General features: G+C 39.1%; 1 protein-coding gene across 2 annotated transcripts in view; it reads left to right on the top strand.

Moving 5' to 3' along the window:
• The window catches only part of fmn2a (formin 2a), a 40,181-nt gene that overhangs the window by 6,326 nt on the left and 16,081 nt on the right, over window positions 1-17,774 (top strand). For both annotated transcript variants that reach the window (XM_082557444.1, XM_082557445.1), the window contains exons 3-8: window positions 103-266; window positions 3,494-3,646; window positions 4,750-5,582; window positions 6,100-6,241; window positions 10,798-10,885; window positions 15,675-15,736. In XM_082557444.1, the coding sequence (XP_082413570.1) occupies window positions 103-266; window positions 3,494-3,646; window positions 4,750-5,582; window positions 6,100-6,241; window positions 10,798-10,885; window positions 15,675-15,736 (1,442 nt within the window). The remainder of the gene's footprint in view (window positions 1-102; window positions 267-3,493; window positions 3,647-4,749; window positions 5,583-6,099; window positions 6,242-10,797; window positions 10,886-15,674; window positions 15,737-17,774) is intronic.

The raw sequence follows: 17,774 nt of genomic DNA, 5'->3' as shown, positions 1-17,774 counted from the left end.
TGTGTCTGTTCAAATTCATCTGAGCATCCTCCTCTAGTCTTGAAAACGGAGCTCTGTATCCCTCTGTTTTGTTCTTGCAGTGTCTGTCTTTTCTTTTCTCAGGTCGCGCTCTTTTGGACAGGCTGTGTATGCATCAAGGAGATGGGTCCTCTGAAGAGGATGTGAAAGAACTGTGTCAACGAATGCTTGTCCAGGGTCTCCTGCACCCCTTCAGCAACGGGCGTGCAGAGCTCCTTGGTGACAGTACTGTGTCACCAGTTTTTAATGTAAGACCTTTCTCTTCACTTACACTTAGTACTTATTCTAAAAACTGACCACATATTCAGGGGTAGGTTCATTTTTAAACAAATATATAGTTTAGCTTTAAAACACTTTACACTTTAAAATGCTCGATCCACATTAGAATAGCTCTAAAATAATTAGACTTAGGGTTTTTGTGGGGACGGAAATAACCCCTCAAAGCTGGGCAGCTGTGTTTCATATTTCTAACTTTTCTACTTTCATAACAAACCACTGTCTAAAGATAGTATAACATGGGCTGGGATGCATATAAAAAGCATGTGTTAATGAGATAAATCACTGAGTTACTCTTATGTGCAGTAGAGAGAATGAATGCATGGTGTGTGTTTCTGTATTTATTGTCTGACTATGATTCATCTGAGAGATTTCATTACCTGAAGAGCAGTGGTGTATGTAGAGAGGGTGACTATGCGGAAGTTGATTTCATGAATCTTTTATTTTCCACTCCAGTAAAGCTTTGCTCAGACCTAATTGCACATGCCTGCAGATTTTATCACAGCTACTGCTGGAGCCATTTCTGTCATGACTCCTTGCAGCTCCTTGCATGCAAATGAAGCTGTAAAATACATGTAACTTGATGTACAATTTAAACTGCAACATATTTATCAGCACATCAGCTCTTTGAAAATATAGGCCTGTTCAGTGTCTTTATGTTGCTACAAAATGACAATCATAAAATAAGTCATCAAGTCATCCACTGATAAACACTCTGATGACTTAAAAAGAAAAAGATTTTTTTAAACCTCGCTAACTGTGCAGCTTCATGGATATCACATTGAGTTGTTCAGCATAATGTATACAGACATTTATGCCTCAGTCTTATGTCATGGCAGGGAATGAACTCCACTGGCTTTGCTGAGCCTCTAGTGACGCCATGAGGTTGGCTCTTTCAGTGACATTTCCCAACAACCAGTGGATGGATTGCTGTTAAATTTTCTACATATATTCACCCGAGAAGATTAATTTTAATGGTGTTAATTCTCCTGACTATTGCTATCCAGGTTTTTCACTTCCAGTGTAACATCTTATCATCTATGACATAGCTAGACCATTTTAATTGTAATTTTTTTAAATTTATATAAAAAATAATTTAATTTGATTTAATAATTTTCAAAATTTATATTTTCAGCTCAAAGCACTGCTGTATGAACACATAATAACAAAGCAAATATAGTTGATGTAAATTCTTGGTCTTTTTTTATCTGTCTAAAAACAAACAGTCAGGTCAGATTAGCTTTGGATTTTGCGCATTGGAACATCTCCTGCTGATGCACATGTGTGGACATATGTTGTATTTACTCATACGCACATAAAGGTTCAGTAGACTTCCACACAGACAAAAGCAAGATTACTCGCCTGACAGTGCAAGCTCTTAAGCTGATTTATTAACATAAATGCAAATCTCTGGAATACAAACTGTCATCTGTTTGCATGCTGCATGGTCAAAGTAGGCCACAAACAAACAGACCTTTTCTTTTTTTTTCTTTTTAATCTTCAAACAATTCACTGTTGCATCAGTATGTTAAAGACACTTGTGGACACATACAAAAGGACAGCATGAGACATCCACGCTAAGGCTTTTCCTTGCATAGCTGGATTATTATTGCCTCTGACATTCATTCAGTCCCACAAATGCACATAAATGTGCGCACACATACATTTGTGCTTGTGTAGACCATCTGCTGACCGTGTTATGTAACAACTCCACGTGCCTTGGGCTCAGGCTGCTCTTCCTGAGCAAAAAGCTCACCATGTCAGGATTGGACAGAATTGTCCCTGCTCTGCATACTTCTTCAGTCTGAGGCTTGGCCTGGAGTCATGTATTATTCAGCCTGACCATGAATAACCTTTGTTGTTGTCATTCAGAGTGCAGATTTCATTTTTTAGGGCTTTCTATCTTAAAGCTAATCTCCTTTTGAAATTAAATCATCAGTCTGTCTTTGCTGTTCTGGAACCTTTTCACTTAAGCCCCTTAATATATCAGACCATTATGCTCTTTCCCTTTTAAAGTTGCTCTTCATCTTGAAATCAGTTATTTACTGCACTGACTTTGTTTTTTTCTTTCTACACCTCTCTTTCCTTTTACTTCATTCTTTCATCTCCTGTTTGCCCTCCACCGTTCTACCTAAATATGGCATTGCATCCAATTTGGTGGAGACAGCAAATGTATCACTTTCGTGTTTCTTGTTCAGCATATGCCCTGAATTATATACTCCAATCAGCCTCATTCATCACAAAAATGGGGCTTGATAATAATGAGTGTCTAAGAACTCTGAACATATGCTGTCCTTTGTGCTTGGCAAAACATTGCTTAGTTGATAAATTTCTGTTGTCGTTGCAAGAGTTTACATCGATCTCGCTCTGCAGGTCAGGTTACCACAGTGACCAGCTAATGCTGACATACAATATTAATATACTGCAGTATAGGGGCACTTCTGAAAAGAGTTGCCATTTATGCTCTCATAAGATTGGCAAAAAAAAGTAGAGTGCGATCTATCTGTTCATAGCCTTGCTATTTCACTTATACTAGTATGAAAAATAGAGTTGTGGTAGGTTTTGTAATGATACATACTTGGAATGAGAAAATGGAAAGCACCTGAATGCTCTAAAATATCAAACTTTTAAAAAAAGAAAAGGAAAAAGTGGAATAATTTGTACAACTCCATGTTTGCAAGGCAGAAAGCAAGCACTTGACTCATATTTACCCTCACATTGTTGAGTACCTTTAATCTGAGCCTCTTTAAGAGTTGTTTTAGGGTAGCCATCATTGTGTTGGGTGTTGACTGAAGAGTCATTGAAATAAATACTGTTAAATAATATAAATACAAATGTATTTAATTTCAGTAGCCTCCAGCTGCTCTTTGTCTAAAGTGATTAAATATATTTATGGAGCATGCCTTGTTGTACATTTAGAGGATTAAGCATTTTCACCATGACCAGAAACCATATTTGAACAGTAAGAGAGTCAATTGTAGCTTAGCGTTTTTATTTGCCATGGAGACTGACAAACTACCGGCAGCTGTGACTAGACTGAGAGCTTTTTTGACATTTAACAGGAATATTAAGAAACATGTTTCCTAGATGTTCAACAGTAGTGCTTTTAATACTTCTGTGTTTACTGACCTTTTATCTTTTACCTTACTGACCTTGTGTCTGATATTATAAACTTTCTGCATTTATAACTTGTGTTCAGGAAGAGCAGCTGTACACCTGGGCATCTGTAGGCTTGCCAGTGTCTCCTTACCTTTGGGAACTCTATGGAGGGGCAACCACAGGCAGGGTACAGAGCTTGAGATCCTCTTTCCATCAATCATCAGCCAAAACACCAGGTGCTCCACACGTTCAGGTTGGTTAAGTCTTCTCTTTAGTGTTAAATATCTGACAACTGTTTTTCATCCTGCCTGCACAGAAAGGAAAGTGTATGCTCTGAAAACATAAACTTAACATCTTTATTAGATTAAATTCAAATGTCTCCTCTTTACAAAGTCGAAGTTTGTTTCTTGCTGACTGATATATTCACTGCATATGCGTGTGTCTGAAAGGTAACATTTACCCAATATAGCCTTTTTAAAAATTGCCATTGTAATATCATTCATGATTATAAACCAAACGCACACAAAAGACTTGAAAATGGTGCACACAGTTGAGTAAAAATCTAGAAGAGACTAAGCTTGATTATAATATTTTGCTGTTCCTTCTTGAATTTCTATTTTCTGTATTTAACACCTTTGGTACAAAAACATATATACAGGATGTGTTAAACTGCTTTAAAAATGAACAATGGAAAAATTGAATTTTAGTGTGCAAAACAGCAAAGAAATGAATACCGAGGGATAGAAACCCGTTTAGTCTGTGCAGGAGTGACAAACATGGAAAGATATAATTACTGAACTTTGTATCTGATACATATATATTTGACCTGTATTTTAAATCTGTAATATTATTACCCACATGAATTTAGCTGTGAGTTTTTCCTTGGCCACCAGAGGTCAGGCTTGTGTTGAAAGTACTGTGAAACAAACACACGAATCCTCCCCGTTTCCTAGAAAAGTAAAAAATAAATAAATAAATAGAGGACCATACTGTCTAAATATTCTCCTCGCAATTCAACAAGGCGACTACAACTGGAGAATGTGTACTAGCAGACAAAACCCTCCTCATGTGAGGCCTACTGAGACTCACTGTCTCTGGGGTCAAATCTCTGGTATCCCCTCATCCCTATTCTAACCAATGTGGAGCCAGAGGTCTGACAGAGTCTAGACATGAGGGACTTGGTTGACCCTTCTTAACCTCATAATTCTGTCACTAAGCTGCTTGAGTTGTGACACTTTTTTTTCCCTCACTGTTTATGTAATTGAATGATAATGTGCCTAAGATTTAATAATATATTAATAATATATTATATTTATGCAATTTATTTATGTATGTGTTTATTTGGTTCACTGACAGACAGAATGCAGCAAGTTGAAGTCAGGTCAGTCATCCTCTGAGGATGAAAGCAGTCTCATCCCACTGCTGGAGAGGACCATTGATGACCTGCGGATTAAGATAGCTGTGTTGCAAGGCCAGCAGGCCTCCCTGGCAAAGGGCATCAGGGATAATATGGGAGCTCTGGGCAATGGTCACCACAAGGCCTCACAGATAAAAGAAGGACGATTGGGGAAGATGAGCCAGGAGGTGTCTACCCAGACCTCGCCTGTGGAAGAGGGATTTAAGTTTGATGTGCCTCTGAATGGGCGGTCTAGCAGCACGCCGTCCTCCATTTCACCCTCCATCGTCAAATCTTCAGAAGGCTTTGCCTGCACTTGCCAGCAGAGGCAGCAGAGCAGCATCCAGTCAGGTCTTCCTCCCCCTACAGTCTCTGGGGTTATGTCCCAACCACCACCTCCTCCACCTTTACCAGGGGGTTCCACTGCTCCTCCACCGCCACCTCCACCACCACCCCCACCCTTACCCGGGCTTGGACCTTGTTTCCCACCACCACCACCACCGCCCCTTCCATCAGGTACCGGAGCTCCACCACCTCCTCCACCCCTGCCTGGTTTCGGACCTCCACCCCCACCACCTCCTCCACCACCAGGCATGGGCCCTCCCCCACCACCCCCTCCTCCAGGAATGGGCCCCCCTCCTCCACCCCCACCTCCTGGCTTTGGGCCCCCACCACCACCAGGCCCCATGCCTTCCATGATGATCCAGGAAGCTGACCCTGCCAAGGCTATGATAGAACCCCCCAAGCCAATGAAGCCACTCTACTGGACCCGCATACAGCTGCATGCTAAAAAGTAAGGATATGCTGTAGAAAGTGAAGATAGATATGGATCATTTGCACAAAGGTATTCTCTGAACAGTAGAGATTTGAGAGGAAGCTTGTCCACTTAAGATAAAGATCGACCACATGCTGTGACTGCAATAGACATGCTAGCTTTGTGGAAAATGAAAGTGATGCAAGCCAGGCATTGTGGTCAGCAGAGAAATGACTTGAACCAGGTTTTCTTTCCTTATTAAGGCTTGGAAAACTGTGGTGGAACAAACCTCTAGAAATGGAGAGCTTGCTTTACGAGCAAGTGAGGAACTCAACCCAGAATTATAAATGCCATTTGGTGGCTAATGATTTTGGCAGTAATTGATTTTGGATTTTTATTCTCCAAAAAATAACAAATTAGTACTTGTAGAACTGCAGAGGGCAAAAACATGCCTTTAAAAAAACACAAATTACACTATGAAGTTCTACTTTGCTGTCAATCAAAAAAATGGCTCTCCTACTTACACTGTAAATAATTCCTCCCCCTCCATCTTTAGACATACTGTCTCACTGGTGTGGGAGAAAATTGAGGAACCAACTGTGGATTTTGAAGAATTTGTGGAGCTATTTTCCAAAAGCACTGTCAAGGAGAAGAAGAAGCCAATTTCAGACACAATCAGCAAGTCGAAGGCCAAGCAGGTATGATATGTTGTGTTACGCTCATGTGTTTGCATATATACTGATATATTTGCTTAGGCAAGTGTGTGTGTATTTGTATATTTATGCATGCATGTTTTTGCTTCTCCCCCTTGGGGTCACTACGTTTGGCTTTCTTCAGGGCTTTCCTGTTCGCACTTTTACTCCAGTGATGGCTGTTCCTTTCCATTTCTCATCACTGTTGTCTCCCATTTACTTTGAGTGACAGAAGGAAATGCAACAGCCAGACAGTTATTATGTGGTGTGAGCTCTGGCTCCCACCCGACTCCCCTTGTGACCATCCAGTGGCATCAAGCCAATGTCTCGCGTGCGGTGAGGAAACCTCACGACGGTGATGACTGCTCGGAGAGAGAGGGAGTGGGAAGGGGAGAGGGGAAAACGGGAGGGAGTGAGAAGCGTGGGAGTTGTATTTCATGATGTGGTTCCTCTCATTGTGCTTTCTGTATGACTGAGTTTAATAGTCAGACTGTTTCCCTCCCAAGTGTCCTTTATGTCACTCCATCAATCAGCAAGGCAAACATTTGATCTACAATTTAAGGCTCTTTTGGTTAAGAGTTTTATGATAATGTACTATTCAGCTAAATTATGTATCTAAAACACAAATAATGTTGCACAGGGGAAGGAAGTTTCACCCCTCTAATTGAGGCCCTGTAGAATCACCAGGCAGTTTCTGCTGAAATGATATGTTGGTCCCAAGCATAGACACTGGCGGGAAATATTCTTAAGTTATGGGAAGGGATCAATTGGAATTTGACACCAAAATCTAAAACTTTCTTCCAAAAGGTTTCTAGTTGATTGAAAGTACAACTAGAACAAATGTTGAACAGCTTTACTCTTAACAAAAAGCTTCTTCTTCTACGGTTTATATTTCCCCATCTTGGTTTTCATCATTTCAAATTTGAATCTTCAAAGTCCATAGGAAGTACTGTCTAACTGTAGAGTACTCCATAATTACACAGCTATAGATTTTATATTTACATCAAAAGTGTGTCTGTCTCACAGAAGTAGTCATGAATGTTGCTGTAGCAGAATAAATGTGAACTTTCACGCTAAAGTACTGTATGGTGTAGCTTAGATCCAGCAGAGCAACGGTCTCGCAACTGAAGAAGTCAGTTGGATGACTTCTTCGTTTCTCTCACTCAAAACGCTGTGTGCAGATGAACAGAATCGACCTTTTGGGAGCACTGATTAATGGTGAGACTTCTTTGACAGCCTTGTATGAATAGGATCTAACTTGGAAAGAGCAGTTATTACAGGTGTTGTGTGTAATGATACATCTGTAGGACACCTGTTAATATTTTTTCCTTGAATAGTTAAAATTTTAGTTATAAATAAGTCCAGCAAGTCATTGCTAGATGTACTATTACTGTTACTGTAGCATTACTACGACACTCTAATTGACACCGCTCTGGATATGTTTATTACCACATTATGAAATATCTCTTTTTTTTCCCCCTAATTGTGACGGGAAACAAACTTACTTAGGTGTGTGTCGAATTCCCCCAATCATCTCTGTGGATGATCTCCAACACAGCCATGGTGATTCAGCAACAGCAAAAACATAGAACTGTGACTGAACCAAAATTGCAGTTAACCTTCAACATATTACATCTCCTACTGGTTCAGCTATTTGCATCCCCCTGTGTGTTGTGAGTGCAACTATTTTGCTGATGAGAGGGGACAAGCATCCTCCTCAGGACTACCACTAGAGAGCAGCTTTGACGTCAGTACTCCTCTGCTGGCATAAGTATTACAGTAGATGGGAAGATTTACTGCTATTACACAGTGTCAACTGTTAACCTTTGTACCTGCAGAGAGGTTTCAGAGGGAGCAGCCTTGCTTCTGACCTTTTTATATGATGTACTAGAGATATGGAGTGAAAGTTATGAATATGAATTATAATATGTGGTTTACATCTGTTTAAGACTGAAGATGATGAACTGCATGTTTCCAATGCTCTGTTTTTCATCTTAAGAGATTTGAAGTCTAGGGTAGAGAAAATAAAAATATATATAAATTATTGATATATGACATTTATGAAAAAAGTGTTTATCTTATTAACATTTAACAACCAAAACTATTTTGTTTTTTTTAACAAGAGATCAACTCCAAGATTTTTTTTTATTTAAAAAAGTTAAACGTCGTTAGAAATGAAAATGAACAATATTTTAAAAATTGAAACCTCTTTATTTAAACATTATGATACACGCTGAGGCGTTTATGCTTCTGTAAGTTAACTTTTAGAGCAGCATTACCTTCCAAACAACTGGTATGTGACCCTACCCCGACCTCTATTTTGGTCAGTATCATAGATACTTCTATGGGCATCTTTTCTCATTTCTCACACACTAAGCTCTGGGACCCTCTGACACACACACACACACACACACACACACACACACACACACACACACACACACACACACACACACACACACACTTCACCCTCATAAATCTCCACTGGCTCCTGGTCAAGTCACGCATTACTTATAAGATCCATCTTCTCACTTACAAATCCCTCAACTCTTTGGCCCCTCAGTACCTGTCTGGCCTGCTGCAACAATACACACGGTCTCTAATGCTACGGTCCTCAGCCACGGGTCCACTTTCTGTCCCCCACATCAACCTAGGTACATTTGGGAAAAGAGGCTTCACTTTGGCAGCCCTCATCCTCTTTAACTTTCTCCAATCTGAGCTTCACAATGCCCCATCACTGGAGTCTTTTAAGAATTTATCAAAACTCACTTCTTTAACAAAGCCCTCCACCTTTAGCCTTTTGTCTATTTTTATACTTTTGCTTATTTGCATCCTCGGGTTTCTTGAAAGGGACTATACAAAGTTGATATTATTGTTATTATTATTATCATTTATATTTGAGAACGATGAGAAGTTTAAAAGCAACATTTTCCATTATTTCTTGGAGGAAAGAATGGGGCTGGAGTTATTTTCTCAGTGCTGATTTTTAAAAATAGATATTTATTTATTTATTATTTTATTTTATTTATTTATTTTTTTGTTGGTCACCAGAAAATCTTGAGCTTTGAGTATCAAGATTACTTTTTTATTTAATATAATAATTGTAAGATAGGAAATTGCCAATGGCAGAGGATGTGGCGTGGGGTTCAAGTTGTAAGATGGAGTAGGTTAGCAGAAGATCAGCGAGCAAATTAATGTCGGTCAAAACACAGGTGCAACACTAATCAGAGCCGCCACAATGCTCTTGATATCATCTACAGGTGATTGCTTCTTACATGGGTTATTAATGGTATCAGAGTCTGAGGACTCTGATTAGATGTTGAAAGCATCATATCTGATTAATATTTCAGTTTATTAAGTATACCTAATATACCAAATATACCTGAGGCTCTGTTGTATATTTCAGCATATAAGGCTTTACTGATGACTTATTCACTGCAATGACGCTGTTACCTTACACTAAAATATCACAGACTTACTGTGAAAGTCACTCAGCATCATATCTCGATCGGCATGTTTCTCAAAGCTGTGGTTGGGCTGGGGAACACAGACAGTTGGGGCTTGGTGATATAACTTCCTGTGTGTTTAAGAGGTCTGTGGTCTGTGTGATCTGGTTTAGATGGAAGCATTCTGTCTGGATCACAGTAGGCTACGGGTTTCCTGTCCTGTCCCTTCACCACTTTGCAACCCAGTGCACACTTCTGCTTACTCAGGAGAGCTGTGGCTTATAATGGTCCCCTTGGATGCAGTTTTTATGCGTAATAACAACACTGGCTTGATATTTAACTCCTGACTGTTTGTCGGAGGCAGACTATTATTAAACTGTTAACGTTTGCAGCTTTTTGAGCAGTTTTAATCTCCATGGCATTGTGCAGATAATACTTTCTAAACTTTACCTTTTAGCCCCCTTAAAAAATGTGTAATTTAAACAAAAAGTCAGTTTTCTGTTTCATCAGTTGCACTACTTGAGTCAGAATAATAAGCCTTTTGTGTTTTTACTGATCTGTAAGGTTTTGATTGTGTAACTGGATGACAGTGTATGTGGAGACTTGAAAAAAATCTGTCAACACAATGTAACTCCATAGCTATAATTTTCTCAGTGTGTGCTGATCAATAATGATGAAGTTTTCCTCCCACAGAAGGAAAATGATAGAGAACAGATTATTTCTATTAAAATATTGTCTTTGTAATTCAAAAGCCCTTTATTAGTATATAGTTTTAACAAATAATATATATTTATACAATATACATGAACTGTGCACGTCTCTCACTGTCCCTCAGGTTGACATGTTAATATTATAGACAGCAAGATTTACCTTCTAGTGTTTTTGAAAGGTCGTTAATCATCTTCAAGCCTAATTATGGCGTTTAGCTCATTTCAAATTGACCCCTATGGTTAAATTAAAATCTACATATTACATTGCAGGAGGATCTTTCTCTCCACCTCACCTGTCAAACAGAAACCACCGTTCTGTTATGTTCTGTTTGTAATGAAGTTTATGGTTAATGAGCCTGTACGATGTTAAGATTTTTTTTTTTCTCTTCATGTCATTATCTTCTAGGTGGTGAAGCTCTTAAGCAACAAGCGTTCACAGGCTGTAGGTATCCTCATGTCTAGCATTCATCTTGATATGAAGGACATAGAGAATGGTAAGTCTTGTCACATGTTCATGACGAGTGCTTTAGCTGGTATAGAGGTGTAGCACTTTTGTTATCATCTGTCACAAAGTTTCTTCAGATGGCAAAACTGTGAAAGCAATTTGTGTCTCAACAATGAAGAATATGTAGCAGTTTCTGAAAAGGTGGTACTGCTAACATTTTCCAAAACATACACAGTTGCACATTCGGTGTGCCGCTGTTTTGCGCATATGAAGGCATGCTATTGATCTTTTTAATAGCCATGGTCTGTTTTACTCCAGGGATGGGAAATCTCATTCATTTGCCTGTCATTCAGTCATTTAATTCACAACTTAATTTTAGCTGACACTTTTTAAATTAGCTGGTATCTTGTGCAGGTTAATTCCATGGATTTTGGTGATGTCTTGACTTTTGCTGTAGTTCTATTTTTAACGTCTGTGATTTTGGGTGACATGGCTAAACAACTTTTATTAAATTTGATACATTCACTACACAGTAAGTACTGGGTCGGACACTCTTTTGCTTTCAGGACTGCCTTAATTCTTTGTGGCATAGATTCAACTAGGTGCTGGAAACACTCCTTAGAGATTTTGGTCCATTTTGATAAGATGGCACTACACAATGATGTGACTCTCTCGTTCCACAACATCCCAGAAGTACTCTATTGGATTCAAAGCTGGTTACTCAGGATGCTATTTAAGTACAGCGAGATCGCTTTTATGTTCAAGAAGCCATTTTTAGGTGATTTGAGCGTTAGAGCACATTATCTTGATGAAAGTAACCAGGAGAAGATGGGTACACTATGGTCATAAAGGAGTGGACATGCTTAGCAACAAAGTAGGTTGTAGCATTTAAATCATGTGCACTGGGTACTAAGAGGCCCCGTGTGTCTGAAAAAAACATCCTCCAGAGCATTACACCACCAATAACAAGCTGAATTGTTAACACAAGGCAGGATGGATCCATGTTTTCACGTTTTTTTATGACAAATTTTGACCATACTCATCACGAGACGATCTTTTTTTCCCCCAATTTTGGTGAGCCTATGCAAAATGTAGGTTCAGTTTCCTGTTCTTAGCTGAATGGTACCCAGTGTGGTTTCTGGTTCTGTAGTCCATCTGCTTCAAGGTTCAGCATGGTCAGAATGTAGAGATGCTTTTGCCTTCTGATACTAGTATCTAGCATATTAATATCTTCTAGGTAACTGAGACTTGACACAACTTCATAATTCCCTGCAATTTTACAGATGGTTGTACGTGTAGAATCCCAGTATATCAGCAATTTCTGAAATACTAAGACCACTCCATCTGGTAACAACAATGATACCATATTAAATCACCTTTCTTCCCAATTCTGATGCGTGATTTGTACTTCAGCGAGCTATCTTGGCCACGCCTACATGTATAAATGCACATGAGTTGCTGCCATGTGTTTGGCTCATTAGACAACTACATTAACGAGCAGTTGTAAAAGTTGCCAGTGAAACATTTTTGAACCTCATTCTTCTGACAACATCAAACCAGAATTATAAAACATCCACTACTTCTGATCATGACCAGATACTTTTATAACCCATCAGGTTGTGTCTTTGTGTTAATTGGCAAATGTTAGTATGGTAAGGATCTAGTCAACATGCTATTTGTCTCTGTTTTTATTATACAGCACATTTAAAAAAAACAAAAACAAAAAAAAACAACAGGAGCGTACCCCATGTAATTTCTAGTGAAAACAGATTAATGAATGAAAGTAAAATACTGCATAGCATATAACTTTTGTTTTTACATAAAAACTACTGTGGGGGTTAAACACCTGTTAAGAAATTGTTTAAAGAAACAAGATTAAAAAGATAAACAGACAGCACAGTCAAATAAAAGTAATAAAATCAAAGTAAAAATAATAAGAAATGTGGTAAACTTTTCACCTGCTGAACATTATTGTGTTTGTAGTGTTGTAAATACTACTTGCTGATATTGGCTTTGAGCTTAAAACACCACTGTGCCTGAGAGCAGCCAGAGATGCTTTTATTTATGTGCCACGAGGATGGTTCCTTCCTCTGTTTGAAGGTAGTACACAGTCATCCCCAGGTGTGTTGGGAAGATGCTAACTTCCAAACAAAAGTGAATTTCTATCAAAAGCATACAAAAGCAGCATTTTGATACCATATCATCTCTAAAAAAGAAATAATTCTGCACACTGAACATAAGCAAACCCCATTGTATAGATCTTTTCTCTTTTTTAGTCTGCCGTGAAGTTAGAATGTTATTGGATTTGTTTTTACCAAAGCTATTCCAGTGTTTGGTGTTATCACAAGTTATACTGCTGAAAGGCATCTCTCTTCTCATCTGTTTCTTTTCTCTTTCATTTTGCATATTCTCTCCCCATCTAACATGCACATCGTGTTTCACAGAGACACTCTGTCGGATGAGTTGTCACCATCTTGTCTAAGCGGCTTTGTTAAAGTGAAGTCATTTTGGAGATGATGATGGCTACAGATGGTCTTCCTGTTTTAGTTACTCTCTGATTGCTCTCCAGTCTTTGCTCATCTGTGTCTAAACACTTCTCGTCATCTCCCCATCCTATTCAATCTTCTCTCAGTAAAGCATTTACGTTAGCTTCAAACCTTAACTCCTCACGAACAAGACATATGGTTAGGTTACATCAAAATAAATGTGTGCCACACAAACCAGCAATGTAGCAATAAACAGTTGCTCTCTGGGAGCGTTTTATCTGCAGCATCTTTAAAGAATCTGGTGGAACTAAATGTTGTTCTGCATTTCTGGTCTCGATGTTAGTCTTTGGTGCATCCATTTTAGGTAAGATTGGAAGGGCAAGAGAGGGCCACGCTCATCAGTACTGGTATTTATCTCCTATGTTAGGACAGTTTTGCACTACTACATAATTAGCACTGATTGGAAACTTCACTATGTCACTAGGAGATGAGAGAAAGGACATCTCAGTGATTTGGTGGACTACTTTCAAGTATTATCTACTTGTTCTGACATAACAGTGGGCCATCTTCTGTGCAGAAAGAAAATAATCCTGAATGTGTTTTTGAGCTGTGCTGTGTTATACAATGTGTTTGACTGATTTTTAGGTCTGAATAATTATAATAATTATAGCCTTAAAATACTCAATTTCCCTTAAATAACAAACCCCCAAAGTCTGTATAATAACTATGCTAATGTTTTCCCATTCCGGACATGATCTAATGTTCCCTTGTGCTATTAGAGGTTTAAGATAATTAAAGAATCAAAGGACGATTTGTTTACCAAAGAGAGATTAATTTGCCCAAACTTTGTAATTGTTCCTGTCAGTGTAGTGAATTAGTTTCGTTTCCTGTTGGTTTCGTGATTTTGGTCAATGACTAGCAAAGTCTTTGTAAATCTGAGATCTCTGACATGAAGAAAAACAACTTCTGAGTCATTGATTTAGATTGTGTCAGTTTTATGACGGCGCAATTGCTCAGTGAGAAGTCGAGACATTTTTTTGTTTTTTCCTCACAGCTGTTGTTGTTTGTTTTCAGACTTGGCCCACACTCTGCATTTTTCATAGGACACTTCCGTGCACTGTCGGCGTTCCTGAGAAGTTTTAGACCACCAGCCTCCGTCAGAGATGGCGGTTACCGGCGCCATGTTTGGGTCAAATGTGATAGTCAGGATAGACCTGGGCAGATGGGTCTGGATTTCAGTTAGAAGAGGTCCTGTGTCACCGTGACGATATGGTTTTCTCCTAAAAAAAAACAGTCTCCAGTCAAATAAGCCAGCCAGACTGGTTTGGATAGTAATGAAAACCAAATGGTTAAAAGAAACGAGTGGGAGAAATGGAAAAGGGCAGTTTCTTTGTGGCGGGTTTGGAAGAAACAGTGTGTGAAGAGGTCAGGAAGTGACAGCGAAGAACTAAAAAAAAAAAAGGAGTTGATTTGCACTTGTAGAAGAAGAGTGACGAGATTAAAAAGGCAACAGAACTGCCTACAGAGAGAAAGTGATATCAGACTATTTCCACATGCTTGACCATCCTTTAGTTTTATATTTGTTATCATTTTCTTTGATCTTATTTTTCAGCTGTGCTGTAAAAGCCTTAAAACATCCTTCTGTATTCATTATCTAAGCAAACTCTGATTCAAAGTTGCTTTAGCCTCTGTGACCCTAGCCTTCACCCCTGTACCTCAGCAGCAATCAACAGATCAAAATATTGTGAGTGATTTTGGGCCCCTGCAGCATGGTGAAATACACATATAGGTGTCAAGCACTGCACTGGGTGATTGTGCGTACAGCAACACCTCAGCCTCAACACCACAGACCCCCGGGCTCTGTTTGTCTTTAAACATTTACTTTCAAAGGATTAATGCTCGAGGGCGCCAGGTCCTCGCGCCGAGACAAAAAGGCGACACCAGGAATTCAAACACAGGAGTTCAAACACAGATCTTTGTACCTTTGACAGGTTTCTAAGACCTCCATATTTATGTTTTAGTTTATGGCTCCTTGCATGCTATCGTCATGAGAACTGATAACTGTGCAGCTTAAAGCATACGACGTGTCACTTTTTGTGGGCATGAGATCATTTTTGTCCTTGTTTCATGGCACCTTCAGCCCCGGCAGGAAATGGTATTCTACCTTTGTTTGTAGTTGTTGTTTCAAAAAAAGAACCACTGTATAAACTAGAGATTATGAAATTGTCAGTCTGTTTGTGTTAGTTTGATTTCTGACTTGTTAATGGTGTTCATTCAAGGTAAAAGAATGTCATGATATGCTTTAGTGTTAACATTAACATTAACCATGTCACCCTCTCTTTCCATCCACAGCCGTTCTAAATATGGACAATACTGTTGTTGATCTGGAGACTCTGCAAGCCCTCTATGAAAATGTGAGTATAACAACAAAGACTTTGGAATCAAAGCTATTTTATATGGTCACAAAAATAATATAATAACATTTTTCTTTGCAAATGTTTTTACTTTAAAGGAAGGATGATAAAGGATCATGCGGACAGTGGTTTTCAATGAGTCAATAGACTAGTGAAAAGGCAATTTCCCAAGCTGAAATACATTTGGGAACTTTCCTGCCAATCCAGAATCGCATAAATACACAATGTTGAGCAACCAGCCCAGGAAAATTATACAAAGCAACTCCACCGACAGCTCAGGCTGATGTTGATGGCAGCATTCGCACAGGGAAAACCTTGATCTTTTTTCTTTTCCTGTGTGGTTTGCAGTAAAAGTATGAGTTTGGAACAGCTTGCTAGTGACAAATAGAATGATTTATTGTTGCACATTTCATGCCATATATCAATAACAAGCAATCATTCCATTATAGAATGAAACCCAAGAAGACTCATAAAGCAGTGATATCAACAAAATGGCAAAAAAGAAATCATCACATGTTAGTGTTGTTTTATTTTTCACTTGACTGAGGGTAAACCACAAAACACCAAATGTCATTCATCAAAATATATCTTTCCAACATTATCAAAGGCTGAACTTTTGTTTAAATTGTAGGGGTGAAAAAAAATCTGTAATTACATTATTGTGTAGCAACATTTCAGAGATGCCACTTTACTGCGAACGTATTTCTCTATCTAAGTCTTATTCCATGTTCCACTTGAAAGGGGTGAACTGAGGAAATGTGCATTAGATACTAAAACAAACAGGCAAGCCACAAACTGTACTGGTATGTGTGCTGTTTGGCGACAGCGTCAGTCATGTGTAGGTCTGTCTGCTGCCCTGGAAGGGAACCAAAGCTTTTACGTAGTAAACATGTTTTCTACACTCTGGATCTGATTGACTCAACTTTTGTAATGCCCATGTGCAAAGGAAATGATAGTTGAGAAACTCCAGGATTTGTGTCAGAGCTTCGATGTGGTTTTAAAAAAGAGCCGACTACAGTGAGCTTTGCCAAGGTAAATCATATAATATTAGCAAAGAATTACAGAACTGTCATCAGTACTTCCCAATATGTCTCCATTTTGGCTGTGAAGACTTCCATTTATAGAGTAAATACATATTCATCAAGCTCGTCTGATAGGAAATCTCCCCAGCCCCAGTAGAAATGGTTCAGGGACCATTCGAAGTCGGGTCAGTAAATAATAGAACATGAAAATGAGTATGTTTTCCACATTTCAACTGTGATACATTTTTAAGATGCTGTGAAATTCCTGTGAATTACTTTTTGGCACAACTACACAGGAGAGGCCTAGACCTTTGGCTGCCAGAGGCATATTAATAATGTTGATCATGGGAATGAGACTGTGGCTTGAGACAAGCTGTAGTTATGAACCAATGTGTCATAACTCAGGATCAAAAGTCTTCTAACCTCTCCAGTCACCCCAAGACTTCAAGCCCTCTCCCTCTGCTTCTCCCCCTTATGGCCTAAGGCTATGTTATTGAGTCGCAGAGCCAAATTGTTTCTCTTTTGTATTGCGAGACTCCATCCTGTCTGTGGGTCTCCAGCCCCCTAAACCACAGTTGGCAGCACAGTCAGCCTGTCTTTAGGAATGTGAGGGGCTTCTAATGGTTACACCCTCACTCACTGTGCTAGGAGCTAGATCAGCCTTCTCTGCCTCACTCTCTGTTTCTCTCACCCACACAAACATGCTCACAAACAAACATGTTGACCCACACAAATTTGCACGTAGTGTACAGTATGAGGATAAAGACAGATGCACACAGAGTCGCTTAGTCTATGAGCTCCAGATTATAGCCACTCCTGTTCTTTGAACAAAAAGCCAGTGTCATTAAAGGGGTCACAGTGATAGCGGGACACTGCTCCCTACCCTCTAATATCAAGCCATAATCTGGCCCCAGACTAGTTGTCTCAAGTTCAGACTTCTTTCAGCTGGTAGTAGATAACAGAGAGGTCAGTGAGTCAGACTCTCCTAAACTTTTAAACAAGATATGATCACCTCA

Source organism: Aulonocara stuartgranti (genome assembly GCF_965226115.1).
Source record: "Aulonocara stuartgranti genome assembly, chromosome: 13".
NCBI lineage: Eukaryota > Metazoa > Chordata > Actinopteri > Cichliformes > Cichlidae > Aulonocara > Aulonocara stuartgranti.
This window is presented reverse-complemented; position numbering and strand designations above follow the sequence as displayed.